The sequence below is a fragment of the Lontra canadensis genome, unplaced genomic scaffold, assembly GCF_010015895.1.
Source record: "Lontra canadensis isolate GAN:19392208 unplaced genomic scaffold, GSC_riverotter_1.0 scaffold124, whole genome shotgun sequence".
Classification (NCBI taxonomy): Eukaryota; Metazoa; Chordata; class Mammalia; order Carnivora; family Mustelidae; genus Lontra; species Lontra canadensis.
In genome coordinates, this window is record NW_022631118.1 from 1472166 (window position 1) to 1486810 (window position 14645).

The following is a 14645-nucleotide window of genomic DNA, read 5'->3' on the forward strand; positions in this document are numbered from 1 at the left end:
GGGGGAAAAATAACCACCTTTTCTCACCTGTGATACTGTAGGGTTTCAGAATGGCTTTCTGTCTGGGAAAGCAAGACTTGCTGTCAAAAGGCTACAGTATATATTGCGACTACAGGAAGACAATTTGGTTTAAAAATCACACTGAATACATCTCAATATACACATCATAAGGTTCGTTCGGATCTAAATAGTGCAGAGAAAAAGGCTATTCTTCTTCAAAAATAAAAATAAAAGCAGCAAGCCATCATGATCCTCATCCAGTATGCCAACAGCTCATATGCTGCAATTTATAAGTAAATAAACCTCTAAATTACTTAAAAAAAATCAACACAGTAGCATTTATAATATTGCGACACTACCTCAACCTTGTCCAGACAGTGCCAAAGAGAACCTCCTTTTGAAATGCTCTTAGTAAACTCAAGTGAGTTTCATCGAGAGAAAAGTCTTCGACCAGAGCGGGGTGGACCCTGTCATCCTCGGGCCGGGCCCGCCGTTAGTGCTGTGAACCTAGGAAGCCTTCTCTCCTCCTCTCCCTGTGTCTACGGAGCACGGAGCACTGTGTTAACCCCCTTCCAGATGGAGACTCCTCTTCGATCGCGTTTGGCTTCTGCCTGAGCCTCCCGCGGTAGTGACATGATTGAACGGAAACAGCAGGCAAAAATCAGAGCATGGCTATTGGGAAACACCGAGGGTGCAATCCAGGGAAGTGTCTGTTGGGCTGAGCTGTTTTCTATAGCATCTCAGCCACCAGTGTTCTTAAACCATACAAATAGCCAAGGACGTTATCTACAGGATTGTAAACAAATTACATTCTTGTTTTAGGACATAAATAAGTTAAAATAGAGCAATTTAAGCGGAAACAAGGCAACATGCCGGCAAAAAAACTTTATATATCCGTGTGTGTGTGTGTGTGTGTGTGTGTATGTGTGTATATATATATACATATACACACACACATATATATATATATATACACACACATATCTATATGGACGTATACAGTCTTGGAAAGGTATACGTTGATATAGATACAAAGAAATGGATATAACCTCGTGAGTGTCTATGAAGTTCTTCGGTTCGGTTGGTGCAAATTTACTAGGCGAGTTAAGCTCTGCAGTTTCAAAAAGTTGTTAAATTAACCTATACAACTGAGACCATGCTGCACAAGCATTTCAAAAACTCACAGACCAGTGGATTGGATAAATAGTCTCAGAAAAGAGTCTGTTTGCAGTTCCCGCCTAAGAAAACAAACAAAAAACCCTCCCCGACCCCCCCAAAACCAAACAAGGGGAGGACTGGAAGTGTCCAGTACATTCATGCAGGGGACATGGTGGCCTGGCGGGTGCATGGCTGGTCCATGTCTGGGTGGGAGCCGGGAAGGGCTGGTTCTCGGAAAATTGCTCACTTCCATAAGCCCCCCTCCCCGAGCAGATCCCGCCCCTTGCCTCAAAGTGAAAAAGAGTTCAAACAGCATCGCAGCCAGAAAAAGGGTCTGTTGGGTGGAAATGTTGGTTTTCTCGCCAGTATTTGGTTTCCTGTTGTTGCTCGTTGCTGTTTGGGTGAGCTGGATGCCTGGATGGATGGGGCCCGGGGAGGGGTGGGTCGGTGGCAGCGGGGTCCTCAGCTAAAGCGACGTCTCCAGGCTGTGGATGGGGCTCCCTGGACTTGAAGAGGTAGCTGATTTGCTTGTGTCGGTCGTCAGGTTGATCCCGCTGTCGATGGCGCTGTTGTTCTTGTTGAGCGATGACGGCGGGCTCGAGTTCTGCTTGAGTGCGGCATCTTCTTCCAGGTCGGTGTCATCAATGAGGGGGATGTGGGGTTGTGAATCTTCGATCCGGAATTCGGGGTGAGCCATGAAATTATGGATGGAGGTTCGAGACTCAGGCTTTTCTAGACCTTCATAGAGAGAGCTACGGAACGCCTTCACGACGCGAATCTGCAAGGGAAGCACAGGGGTGAGAAGCACTGTCCTGGAGTGAGGGGCAGCAGCCAAGCTGGGGGGGGGGTCAGAGGAAGGGTTATGGGGAGGGGTTAGGGCACAGCAGGCGGCTGGAATCCACAGTCGCTGGGTGTTATGAGCACGGGCAGGAGGGGGAAGAATGGGAGAGGGGCTCAGGTTATATGCATCCATGAGGTTTTAAAAACTGCTTTGGTTTTGGTCAGAACTACAATATTAGGACAGGAGGAATCAAGCCCCATCACAGAGATAGTGGGAAACAGAGGTTAGAGGAAGCATAGTCCACTCCGGCGGGCACCCAGACCTAGTGAGAGACTGAGCCTTGTTAACTTTAAAGCAGAAGTTCAACCATGCAGAAGGGGATCGGGACCAGGTGGGAATAAAGGAGGAAGGAGGAGAAGCTCGTTTTAGAACATTAATCTTAAGAAAACCACACGCAGTTAAGAAACCATAGAACATGGAACAGATAACATGTCATGAACAGAAGAGGAACGGAAAGGAGAGACAGCGGGATGAACTGGGATGGGAGAAGATACACGAGGGCCAGAGAACAGGAACATCAAACCGAAGGCAGCAAAGCAAACCAAAGCCAACTCAGGGCTTTCTGGGGTGCAGAGCAGAGGCAGCCAGAAAGCACGGAGGAGCCGGCAGACTGATGACATTCAGGGGCGGGAGCATGCCACGGTGAGGGGTCAGGAACCACACGGCACACACAGACAGACACACAGCTACACTTGGAAGCCTGGACAATGTGAACGGAGGTCTTTGTACCCAACGTTTCTTTCCTTCATGCATTTGGGAGGTAAACACTCGAGTATAGACTCAAAGCCTTGGCCAGTCATTGGAGTTGACTTTGGGGGTCTCTTATTTCCTGAAGCATTTTATTTGTTTGTGCTTTGAAAACACAACCCCCCCCCCAAAGGAGGCCAGAATCAGATGGCCAAACCCAGCCCTGGGTGGGATTCTAGAGGCTGTGGACCCGAGGCACAAAAAAGTACATTCTTTCATTTTCTGTGTCTTAGTTTGAACCCATGGTTTTCTGAAGAGTGAAAGGAGGTTGGACATCAGGTCTTCCAGACTAGCAGAAAGAGCACTGGACTCATAGGGAGACCTGAGTCTGAGTCCTGGCTCTGCCACTTTTGATGCTTTAACCACGGGCAAGACATGCTGCCTCACTGGTTGTCCTCTGCCCTGCCTCACGGGGTGCAGAGGAACAAGACCCTCGTGTTGGAGAGAGGGGTCCCTTTCTCCAGACTCCTGGGAGGGGGAAGCCATGCCGGTCATCAAGAGGCAGATGGGATTTGGGACAAAGGTATTTCCTCCTCTCTTCCTAGCCCCAACTCAGAGTGGAGGTGGTGGCGGGGGGAATACGAGGCAGCATCAGTGCCTCCAAGGAGCAGAGCCTCAGCCAAGTTGGCTGTGGAGTGGAGGGTGTGCTCACGGCCCTCCCTGTAGAGCAGTGGGAACCTCCACACCACAGGCCTGAGGCAGGGGTGGGGTGGGTTGGGATGGGGGGGGGGGCAGAGAACCAGTGGGGTTCTTGTGGGGAGGCCCTTGTGGTACCAGGATCTGTGGACCTCTCAGCTAAACCCAGGGGTGTCTTGTTGGTGGGGCACAGTGGGGAAAGCCCTGTCCATGGAAGTGAATTTTCTAGATGGCTGTGGCTGATGGTTTTAAGTGTCCTGGCATGGGGCTTATTGTACTCTTTCCATGGGAAGTGTTTCTACAGCACAGGAGTGCCTTTTGATTTAGTGTACACAGAGAAGAATTTAACTTTAAGTTGGTCAGTAATCCTTTTGGTCTTCTGGAAGACCCCAGAGTTTTGAGATATATATATATAGTTTCTCTCTTTGTCAGCCATCATTACTCATTCTGACTTTTCCTTGTTTGCTCAAAAGCACCTCTGTCCCTTTTCCCTCTTATGTGCTATGGGATGGGGACTCCAGGGGACCCTGCTTGTTGGAATCATGCTTTAAATAAGAGGCATCAGGCGCCAAGCGAGAGCCAGCAGACTACCGTGATAGCCATTTGACTGCTCGGAGGTCTCGTTCTCCCTGGATTCCCTGTTCGTGGCTCTGTAGAGATGATTAAATATTCTGATCTCCTGATGAGCAGGCCATTACACCCTTGATTAAGTGAAACCAACAAAAAAGGTGTCATGGGCTTCATCTTTCTTATCTGTCAAATGGGAAGCATCGCCACTGGAACTGTCCAGCCTAGTATCCGGTGTGTTCTGAGGCTGAATTGCAATAAGGTGGTAGGAGGAGGAGGGATGGTGGTGGGACCCTATCATGTGACTGAAAATGCAGAGGGGACGACACACAATGAGATGCAGGCCCCTTGCCCTCCCCCTGGCATGGAGACAACAGAAAGAATGAACTACTCTGGACAAGACTGTGGGGACAAGACTTTTCGGGACACCCCGCCACGGTCATCTCAAGTGTCCACTTCGGTTCTCTCCGAGGCTGAAATGAAAAAAATACGGGAAGAAAAAAAAGCTCTTCCGCCTCCCATCCCTGCCTACCCTAAAGTGAGATTTTGGGGCAGAAGCTGCACTTGGGTATGGGGGGATGGGAGAGGGGAAAGGACCCGGCCTGTGGGAGTTCCGACATTGTGGTTTCATCAGCACAAAGGGAGCAGGAGACCCACGCCCCTCTTGGAGGGCTCTAAGGGAATGCGTCGGCCCTGGGCTGGGACAGGCTGGGACGGTTCGACATACTCGAATGTTTACCCGGCTTCAGGGAAGCCAAGAGTCTGGGATTGATTCACATTCATTTCAGGCTCAAGGTTAAAGACTCACAACCTCTTTTAATTTCACTCTCTCTTGCTGAACTCTGTCTCCAGGGTTCTCTAGCCCTCTAGGGAAACAAACACATGGAATATTCAGACAGTGGAGAGGTCTAGGCCCCACCCCAGAAGCAAGCCATTTTCTCGCCAACCCAAGATTGCACTAAGTTCGTTACCAAAACACTAACGAGAGGCACAGCTTTCTTTTCTTTCCTTCTTCATCTCTCCCCTTAAGAGATGTGCACTCCTTGCCCTAGCCGTCTTGGAATCAGGAGGGGAAAGGGGGCATGGCAGCCGGAGATGCCCCCTGGGTGGTAGTGGCCAGGAAGTGGCCGGTTCTGAGTTAGGAGTCTCTGGTGCTTGCTTGGCCTGGTTGGTTCGAAGGAGGACGACCTTCGCTGACCAACACAGCCTGCTACAAACTTGCTAAATACAAAAATGGTTTGAGAGGCGTTAGTTGCTTGAGGGGTATAAGCAGGAGTGGCAGGGGGCTTGGCTTCGGGTTACAGAGCCGGAAGGTGCCCTTCTCCCCAGTCCGGGCCAGGCTGGCAGAGACTCCAGCAGAGAAACAGCTTTCTTGGCCTTCTAGAGCCCCGAGGATGGATCCCTTTCCACTTTGTGAGGCTGTAGGCATGGGTACTGGTTCTGGAATGGAATTCAACCCCTGGAAGCTCCAGGGCTATAGGCTTGTCTGGAAAGTGGTGTGGGACGGTAGGGAAAATGAGGCACCTCGAAGCCAGACCCCTTGCCACTCACTTGTGTGATCGCGGCCAAGTCAGTCCAGTCCTCTGAGCCTCAGAGCCTTTCTCAGTGAAATGGGTGTATTGGCAGATCTCTCTCCTATTTCCCTGGTGAGGCATATGTGAAGTGAAGGATGGGGGAACTACTTTGGAAAATGTTGAGTGGGGCTCAAGTATAAGGCCTCAGGCGTGTGTCTTTAAGTTTAGGGGGGAAAAAACAAACTCACTTTTGCATCAGTCAGAAGAAGAAAGCAAGAGTGTGGAGCAGAGTTCCCTCCCAAACATTCTGGATGCAAGTCTGACCTGCCTGTCACATCACCGCATGCACCTGTCCGCCTGGGGCCCTCCACCTCATAGTGGTACCAGGGGAGGGATGGTTGGGGGCTCCTCACCCCAAGGTCATGGGTCAGAAGTCTGCCCCAAGCAGACAGTGGCCCACCACAGGCCTTGGTGGTCAACTCTTGGCAACCCAGGGGACGGTGGTCTAACTCCTTCTAGGGTATAAGATCCCAGGTATTTTGGGTTCAGCATGCACAGGGCCACCCTCCTCTGCTGGAGAATCCCTAGGAAGAAGTCTCTTCCTGCTCAGAGGAGATGGGAGGCAGCCTACCTCTCCAGCCCACCCAATCCAGAACCCCTTCTCTGACTCCCGGCTACTGGTGTCACACCTCTCTGTGGGAAAAAAAGCCTTTGACTCCTGAAGAGACCCTGCCTGGTAACTAGAGGGCCTTCAGAATCCTTGGAGAACAGAGGAGATGCTGTTGTTATAGCAAATATTCAGGTGAGGGAGGAACTGGGAGTTTTTATTGAGAGTTCACACTGTGACCGTCTTGATCAAAATGTGCGTGTTGAAGCTATTTGGGGGGATTCCCCTTTGGAACCAGTACTCTTGGCTACGGGGATGGTCAGGCTCCCACAATACACCCCAAATTACAGTCTAGATTCTCCAGTAGAGGGTAGGAATATGAGATACTCAAGGAGTCAAGGTGGCAGCTGGATGAGGGGGTCATGCCTGGCCAGCCCTTTTGGGGCCTCAGAGAGAATGGAGGGTGGGCAGATATGGATGTAGTCTCTGAAGAAGGAGTGTTGAGAACTGGGTGTTACTTGACTGGCCTCATTGAATGGTTTTATAAAGGACAGAAGAAAAGGTGAGAATGATGTTGCCCAGGTTTGAGGTGACCGAGCTCCTTCTCTAGGCTGTGAGAACTAAGATGTGGGGCTAAGCCATGGGAAGACTTCCAAAGTCTGCCTGCATGCCTAGAAATGCCAGGCAGGCTTTGGCTGTGGCCAGTGTGAAGCACCGTGCTTCAAAGAGGTCAGATCCAGCCAGAGGGATGTGGGAGTCACCAGGAGGGATGGCAGGAACCCAAAGAAACGGTTTCTTTCCCCAGAGGCTCTCCAGACTGGAACCACCCCCCTTTTTAAAGTGATCTCTATACTCAAACCAGGATCGTGTTGTGTGCTCTACCAGCTGAGCCAGCCAGGCACCTCCAGACTGGAACACTTGGTCTTTGGACTTCAAGACAGTTGGTGGTGCTGAGCAAAGCCAGGGCTAAGTGGATGCAGGAGGAGGTCAGCTCAGTAAGCCTCTCTGCTGCAGGGGGTAGGGGCAGGATGGGACCAAAGTGTTTCCTGCCCTGAGAAAACCTGGCAGTGCCTTCCTAGTGACTGGACCCTGTCTGCTCAAACAGATCTCCATTTCACCTTGGGTTGCCTGGTCTCCCCATCCCTGGGTGTTTGTGCTATGAATGGACCCAGAAGGGCATTTCTTCCCTTTTCTGCCATGTCCCTGTTACCCTGCCTACCTGGCAGGGCTGCATTCCCTGAACAATCACGGGACATGAGCATAGACCAGCAATAGGCTCTCTGTGGCTCGTGTTTCCCGTCAGAGGGCTCAGGTGGCCCAGTTCCCACCTGGCATGCAGGTCCTCTCCTGTTCAGTGGGAGGGGTGTGTGCAGTGGGTGTACTGTGTTTGGATAGGGGTACAGGCACTGTATAAAGTATGGAGAGATGAAACCCAGAGCTCCTTCCTCATGAAAAGCTTGAGGGCTGGGACATATACATTGTGGCAATCTGAGAAGACCAGGACTAGGCGCTCACCTGCTGTTTGGGAGGGGCTGACTGGAGACAAGGTAAGGAAGGTAGGGGGTAAATAGAGACTTCTTATTCCCCCTGGGGCCAGAAGCTATGGAGGGGTTCGGAAAGATCTAGATAGGCCAGAGATGAGAGATCCAGGTCAGAAGTGGTGGCATGGGGAGGTGAGCTTGGCAGGAGGGAGAAGATGGAGGGGGCCAGAGTCCCCACTACCCCTCGGATGAGGAAGGGCAGGAAACCATGGGTTGGACCAGATCCCCCAGGGATTGCTGACACCCAGCCAAGAAGTGAAGCCTGTTCACTGTTTTCTGCCTGAGGTCAAGCTGAATGGGTAAGAAGCCCCGTCCTCTCTAGGAAGGGGTCAGACCTTCAGTGGGCAGGGTAGTAGTGTGTAAGGCAGTTAATGCCATTGGATGTGTAAGGGAAGAAGGCACAGGGTTCTGAACTACCGTGGCTGGGGCCTTCAGTCTGTGAACTCCTTGGTGGCCTGGGACTCCTCCCTGACTGGGACCTCTGATCAATAGTGACCCCTCACTTGGCTGGACCTCACTGTGACGGACTGGGATCCCTGATGGCCTTGACCCATGGTAACCCTTCACCTAACTAACTGTGAGACTCTGATATCCTGGCCAACTCTGACCTTGGCCTTATAGGCCAGGCTTTTCCTGTCTGAGTATGGCACTAGACCAATTGGCATACTCCTTGCTGTCCTGGCTGACTGCCCCCCCTTGGCCACTGTGACCCTCTGGTGGGCTAGAGCATGTAAACTGTAAACTCACTCACTGTAAACTCCCCACCAGATGCCAATCCTTGACTGACCCAGACCTTTTTGGCCACTTTTGACCTTCATGACCCACAAACTGAATGGTTAAGTCCCTGACCCTGACCCCAGCCAACCCTGGCCCACCAAGGGACGGCCACCCCATGACTGGCTATGCTCTCCTGACCAACGGGGACCCTCCTCAATGATGGTGTCCCCTCAGCCCCCTGGGCCTCGCCATGACCGACTGCCCCCCATGTCCTTGGTGCCCCGGCCCCTGCCCGCCCAGCACTGGCGTCGGTGGCGCCCGAGGCAGTAAGGATTCACACTCACGCCCAGCTGCAGCAGGAGGAAGGCTGGTCGGAGAGGAAAGAGCATTGGACAACGACACGCGACTAGGGCTAGAGAGATTGGCTACGTCCTGGCTCTGGCTGGTGACGGAGGACTGTCTCCGCAGGGCCCCCTGAAAGGAGGCCCCGCTCTTGAAAGTATTGACTACTTCAATCTGCAACGGAGGAGAGAACGAGACAAGTTGCGAGAAGAACGGACACACAGCTACACGATTGACAGGCGCAACGGCACGAGCACAGCCGCAGCCATGGTGACAACGACAACGTGACTTAAATCAAACAAAGACTACCAGACACACTCAAAGGCTCTGAAAGACATCTGCTCGGCGCCAGGCCCCTCTGTAGGCCCCAGAGTGCCGGGCAGGGCTGGCCATGAGGGCTGTGCGCTGGGGTTTTCATTGCAGGAGGAGAATCCTGGCTGTGTCAGGAGGCTCTGGGTGGGACACCTCCCCTGCCCCCCACCCCAGCTCTCCGAGAGGGCTGTCTCCTGAACCTCGGTCACCCCTAAAACCGGGGAGGGGGGCGCTGTGAATGCCAATGAGGAAATGTTCAGGAGCGCCCTGTGGGCGTGAAGCAGCCCAGGCGATCTACTCTTGGTTACCTAAGTGTGGTCTGGGCAAGAGGCCCACCCTCTCTTACTTTCCTAGTCCCCTGTGTCCCTCATCCCACAGGGCTGTGAACACACAACCTGGATTAGAACTCCAGCCTGGGCAGAGGGCTATGTGACAGCGTGTGGCCTGTGTGTGGGGGCGCTGGGAAGAAACCCATCCCACATGTGCTTGGCATGTGTGCCCTTGCTGCGCACGTACGTGTCTGTGTAGGCATGGGGAAAACCCAGAGTGGCTGTGACCCTGTGGCAGAGGCTTGGAGGGCAGTGTCTGAAGGCCCTGGTGGGGAATATGTCCACATGTGCAGAGATGCCCGGATCTCGCAGGCTGATGCCCGGGCCTGGGAGACTCTGGGGTTGGCCTTGGCCTCACATCGACTCGTGTCCAGCCCTGCACCGCCCCTCCTGGTGGCTGCCCCACACCCCTGACCGGAGCCCCGCACTCACCTCAGCACTCAGGCCCCCTCCCCACTGAGGGTCATTCCCCCGGAAACCCATGGCAGGTGTGACCCCCGGGCTGAGCCCTCACTGGTCTGGGGGGTGAGATGGAAGTTTCCTAAGGAGGCTGCAGCTTCTTTAGCAGTCACGGGAGCGTGCATGTAGGGAGCAAGGGTGTACCGAAGGCTGGCGAGGTGAGAGAGCAGAGCCAGAGCTCCGTCTCTGCAGGCCTGTGGGGTGGCACGGAGCACGCCCACCTCCATCCCCCGCCCACCCTGGCTAGGTGTGACCCAGCCCCAGGAGCCTCCTGTACCTGGGTCTGGATCCGATTAAGGCCTCGGAACCACAGGATCTGGCCTCGCCGCAGCTCCCTCTCAGCGTGGTCTATCTCTTCCACATCCTCATTGAGCTCCTCCTCTGGGATCTCCTCCTTCTGTGTGAGCCTGCCCGCCTCCTTTAGGAACTTGAGCCTGCTGGTCGGGATGGTAGCGATGACCTGCAGGGGGTCCAGCGTCAGGGTGATGGGGGCTGTCCCTCAGGTGGCCTCCTCCCCAACCTGCCACCCCTTCCCACTTAGTTATGCTCGGCTCGCGCCTTAACTCATCCTACCTGTTTCTCAATTCCGCCTTTTATAATTCTTATTGATTTGCTTTGTAATTCACTCAGTCATCCAGGGTTTGGGGGCACAGTGGAAAATCTTGGTCTATAGGAGCTGGACAGGTGTGACCTTGAATACCCCAGACCTTCTAGGTCATGTGACCTTGGGTAAGTCATTTAACTTCTCTGAGCTGTGGTTTTCCCATCTGTAAAGCTGGGGGTGAGTCTCAGAGTTTGAGGATTAAGCAAGATGGTGTGTCTAAGTTGCTGCGCATGAACCTGGCCCACAGCTGGCCCACAGGTCCCTGGGCTCCTTCCTGCTGATCACTGGGTCCTGTGATACCTGAGTATGGGCAACAGAGGTGCAGGGCCTGGGTACTATGGGGTCAGCTAGTCCTGGGACTCAGGGAATGGTTGCCCTCCCAGAAATGGGAGGAAGTATGAGTAGGGGATATGCTTTTACCCTTAATTGCCCTCCAAAGGGCTTGTCCATGGGGCTGAGGTGTGAAAGCGAGGCCCCATGGGGAGGTTGAGGTGGCAGAGATCAGAGGCTCCTTTCATATCCTGTAGGGACAGATGAGGGCTGGCCTGCATACAGACTCATGGGTTCCCTGGAGGTTTCAGCATTGCCCCCTGGCATCATCCTCGGGCATTAGCAGTCTGCTGTCCCGGATGCCAAGAGCTCCCTGAAGGTGTGGGTGTCAGGCAGATAAAGATGGCCTGGCTCTGAGGGTGCCCAGGGAATGGGCTCTCTAAGTCAAATCTAGTTTATCAACTTTCCAAAGAAGCTCCAAAGTTTCAAGAAGGACCTTTTGGATGAAACTAAAATTTCTTCCTATCTTCTAGTTAATTTCTGCTACTGCAACTTTCCACTCAAGCCTGGAACAGCTTGAAGACAAGGACAATGTCTCAGGCCATTTGGGGCTCCCACTAGCTGGAAGATGGAGCATCTTGGAAATAGAGACCCTTTGACCCAGATCTGGCTCCAGGTACTTCTAACAAGCACTGCATGCTGGTCAGCCTGCAAGTAGTGAGTGCTGGCAAGGGGTGTGTGTGTGTGTGTGTGTGTGTGTACGTGCACGTGTGTGCACACATGCCTAGGATTTGGGCAAAAGTAGCGAAGGGAACTGGTGGGAGAATGTTCTGGGTCATAGCTGGAAGGGCCCCCACAGAGCATCCAGCCCACGGTTCCCCCAAGTGGGAGAGGATATCAGACCCAGCACTGCGTCACTCAGAGCCAAGGCAGAGCTCACTCCTCCTACATTTCCTCGGAGCTCTCTTAAGGAATCTGCTTGGTGTCATATCACTTACTAATTATCCTCTTAAACAACAAGCTGGCTTTAGGCTCTGAGCCTTTGCAGGCCATGACATCGAGTGTGAGTTTAATAACATTGCTCTCATTATGTTATTATTTTATTTTGTTAGCTTCTCTTTATGGTAAATGATACTGATTTTCTAATCATGTTAATAATATAAAGCTACCTTTTGAAACAAATTCCAATAAAAAAAACTGGTTTGATTGAAAGAAACTTTCAAACAAATAATAGACAGAAGGCAAAAATCATAGTGGTGGTACCCGAAAGACCAGGGACCTGGGCCAACCCCCGTTGCTCAGATGCCCAGAGATGGGGGGGGCCTCGTTTAGGGTCAGACACCGAGTCCATAGCAGAGTCAGGACCCATTCTTGGGACTGGAGGATTCCTGGTCCAGCTCCTACAACCCCCCTGGAGCTTACCTGGCCCCAGACAAGCTCTCCCAGTCCGATGAATATGCACCACATCCACTGGTCCAGCTGCAGGGGAGAGCAGCTGAACGGCTTCCCCCCAAACTGCACAATCACTATCTGGAGGTCAAAGGGGCGCACAGGGACAGAGAGAGATGGGGAGAGACACAGAGAGTGAGTCAGGGGCCAACTCAGGGGTCTGGGCTCGCAGGGCACAGCCAAGGGGCTCTGGCTGCTCATTGCCCACCCCGGCCCAGGTTGGGTGGGGGCCTGGCTACCTGGATGGCAAAAGTGCCCAGCACAATGGTGCAGAAAATAGGGTTCCGGAAGATTCCATCAAAGACATTCCGCTCGCCGTGGATCTTGCGGGCGTTGATCTCATTGAAGAGCTGCATCATGACGAAGGTGTTGAAGATGATGGTGTAGTGCTCTGAGGGCGGTGAGTGCAGGGGTGCATTCCTCCCACTGTCGATCTGGAACATCTTCTCACCTGCCAAGCCGAGAGGGTGGGAGCGGGGCTGAGGGCCTCGCTGGGGGAGACGCTGGGCCCTGAGTGGGGGCCTCCTCTGCACAGACTGGTGGGTCAGGTGGAGACAGGCGGCGCTCTGGATACCGGGGTGGGGGGCTGCACTGTTGGGTGGTCCTGAGTGTGCGTGGAGGGATGACAAAGCCCTTTCTTCTCTAGGGAGAGAGACGTCGGGTGAACTTTATTCTGCTTTTCTGTGGAAACCTGTTAAAAGTGGAATGCCTTAACCTGTCCTGTCAGGTGACGCTATTTATGAAAGTGACCTCCAGCTGGCAAACTCATCTGGACTGGGAAGACTGGGAGAATGGGTTGTGAACCAGAATCCCTGGTGGGAGGCCATGGCCTTGGGCTCCCCTGTAAGTGATGGTTCTTGTAACTGACTGTGGCCCTTGCTGCGACCCCTGGAAGCTTCTGGAGCTCTTCTAGGATATATTGATTGCTATGTGGAGGCTGGGGCTTCTAGGCCAGGCTGGCTCCAGTCCCATGGCCTCGTTCTCTTGTATTTGAGTTATCACAGGATGGGTGGAGAGTAGCCCCTGGGTTGCTGTGTGGATACGCACTGATGACAGGCCCGAGGCTATTCTATGTCTCTTAGCAAAGCTGTCTCAGCAGGTGCCAGGAGGCCTTCTGGGGTTTTCTGAGTGTGAGGTGTCTAGTTGAATTCAAGGCTGCTGAGAGTAGGTGCTCAAGGGGGAAGCCAGCAAATAAACCAGGAACTTGGCCCCCTTTCCTCCCCTACCCGGCAGCCTTCTCTCCTAGTTTTGCATTCACACGGCTTCTTTGAAGACTCTAAAGATAACCTTGACAATAGTCCTGCCAATGTATCTCCTTCCAAATTTATGTAAGAGGACTTCCCTTTAAGCCATAGGATCCATGCCCAACCCACATCTGTACCCTAGACCTTGAGGACAAGTGCCCGTTGGCATTGAAAGCCCAGCTTTTCACCTGGAGGGGCCCTGCCCAGACTGGGAACTCTTGGCTGGCCCCGACTCCCTGTGTGACTGAGCCAGCCCCTTCCCACGCTGGGCCTCTCTGTGACCCAGGGGTAGGCTTTGCCTGCGTCCTCTCTGAAACACCCGAGGGATCCAGGCCCAGTCTTTACCCAGGCTCCTCAGTCTGGCGGCAGGTCCCCTCACCACTGTGTGCCTCCAGGCACTCCCTGTAACGCATGATGGGGACAGGCGCCTGCCTGGCTGAGTGCAGGGAAGACCTAAACGAAGCAAGCAGCCTAAAGGAAAATGCTATGGAAATCATGGGCGGCTCTGCAGGTGTTTGTTCCCTCCCCGAGGAGGGGTCAGTGAGGGTGCCCGCACGGGGCCCAGAGAAGTGCAGGAATGAGTCAGGGAAGGGGCCAGAGCCTCAGGCCCCTCCAGGGCAGTTGTGAGGGGCAGATAGCAGCACCTGGGTGCCATCTTGCCTAGTGTGTACTCTGTGCCTGGAGCTGTCATCAGTGGAAGAGCCCTGGCTTTGGGGTTGGCCAGATCTGAGACAGGGCCCGGCTCTGCGCAAGACTTGCTATGTGAGCTTGAGCAACTCACTGCATGGCACCGGGCCCCTATGACTTCACCGGCAGAGAAGAGGGCGGGTGTGACTCCAGAACGCCGGGTCCAGTCTGGGGCATCCCAGGTGGGCTGGTGGAGGACTCACCAACAAAGAGCAGGGTGAAGATGAGGGTGAGCTGGTAGACGGCGTGGCCCAGGATGTTCTTCATCATGGTCCGTGAGATGAGGGGCTTGTTGCGGCCATATGGCTTCCGCAGAAGCAGCGTCTCAGTGGGTGGCTCCGTGGCCAGTGCCAGCGAGGCGAACGTGTCCATGATGAGGTTTACCCAGAGCATCTGCACGGCCTTCAGAGGGGAGTCCTGGGGACAGCAGTGGTGGGGGAGGCTGTCACAGGGGAGGCCAGCCACACCTGCTGCTACCAAGGGCCCAGTGTGGGCCTCAGCAGCTTCTTGCTGGTGTCTTGAGCTGGCTCTGCCCAGTGGGTCTGCCTTCAGCTGGCCTGTCCGCTGGGCTCCTGAACAGGCCCCCGCAGGTCTGCTGGGCCTTCCCTTCCCTGAAGAACA

At 53.7% G+C, this 14645-nt stretch overlaps 1 protein-coding gene across 10 annotated transcripts in view; it reads right to left on the reverse strand.

The window, feature by feature from the left end:
• Positions 1 to 958: 958 nt before the first annotated feature.
• The window catches only part of ATP2B2 (ATPase plasma membrane Ca2+ transporting 2), a 363982-nt gene continuing 350295 nt past the window's right edge, over positions 959 to 14645 (reverse strand). For 6 of the 10 annotated variants that reach the window (XM_032841666.1, XM_032841665.1, XM_032841664.1 and 3 more), the window contains 5 exons: positions 14228 to 14441; positions 12333 to 12544; positions 12067 to 12174; positions 10048 to 10230; positions 959 to 1936 (listed from right to left, as the gene is read on the reverse strand). In XM_032841666.1, coding sequence (XP_032697557.1) covers positions 1625 to 1936; positions 10048 to 10230; positions 12067 to 12174; positions 12333 to 12544; positions 14228 to 14441 — 1029 coding nt within the window. In that variant the 3' untranslated portion in view covers positions 959 to 1624. Of the gene's footprint in view, positions 1937 to 4760; positions 4816 to 8672; positions 8845 to 10047; positions 10231 to 12066; positions 12175 to 12332; positions 12545 to 14227; positions 14442 to 14645 lie in introns of all 10 variants that reach the window. The other 4 variants (XM_032841673.1, XM_032841670.1, XM_032841674.1 and 1 more) reach the window with 2 other exon arrangements.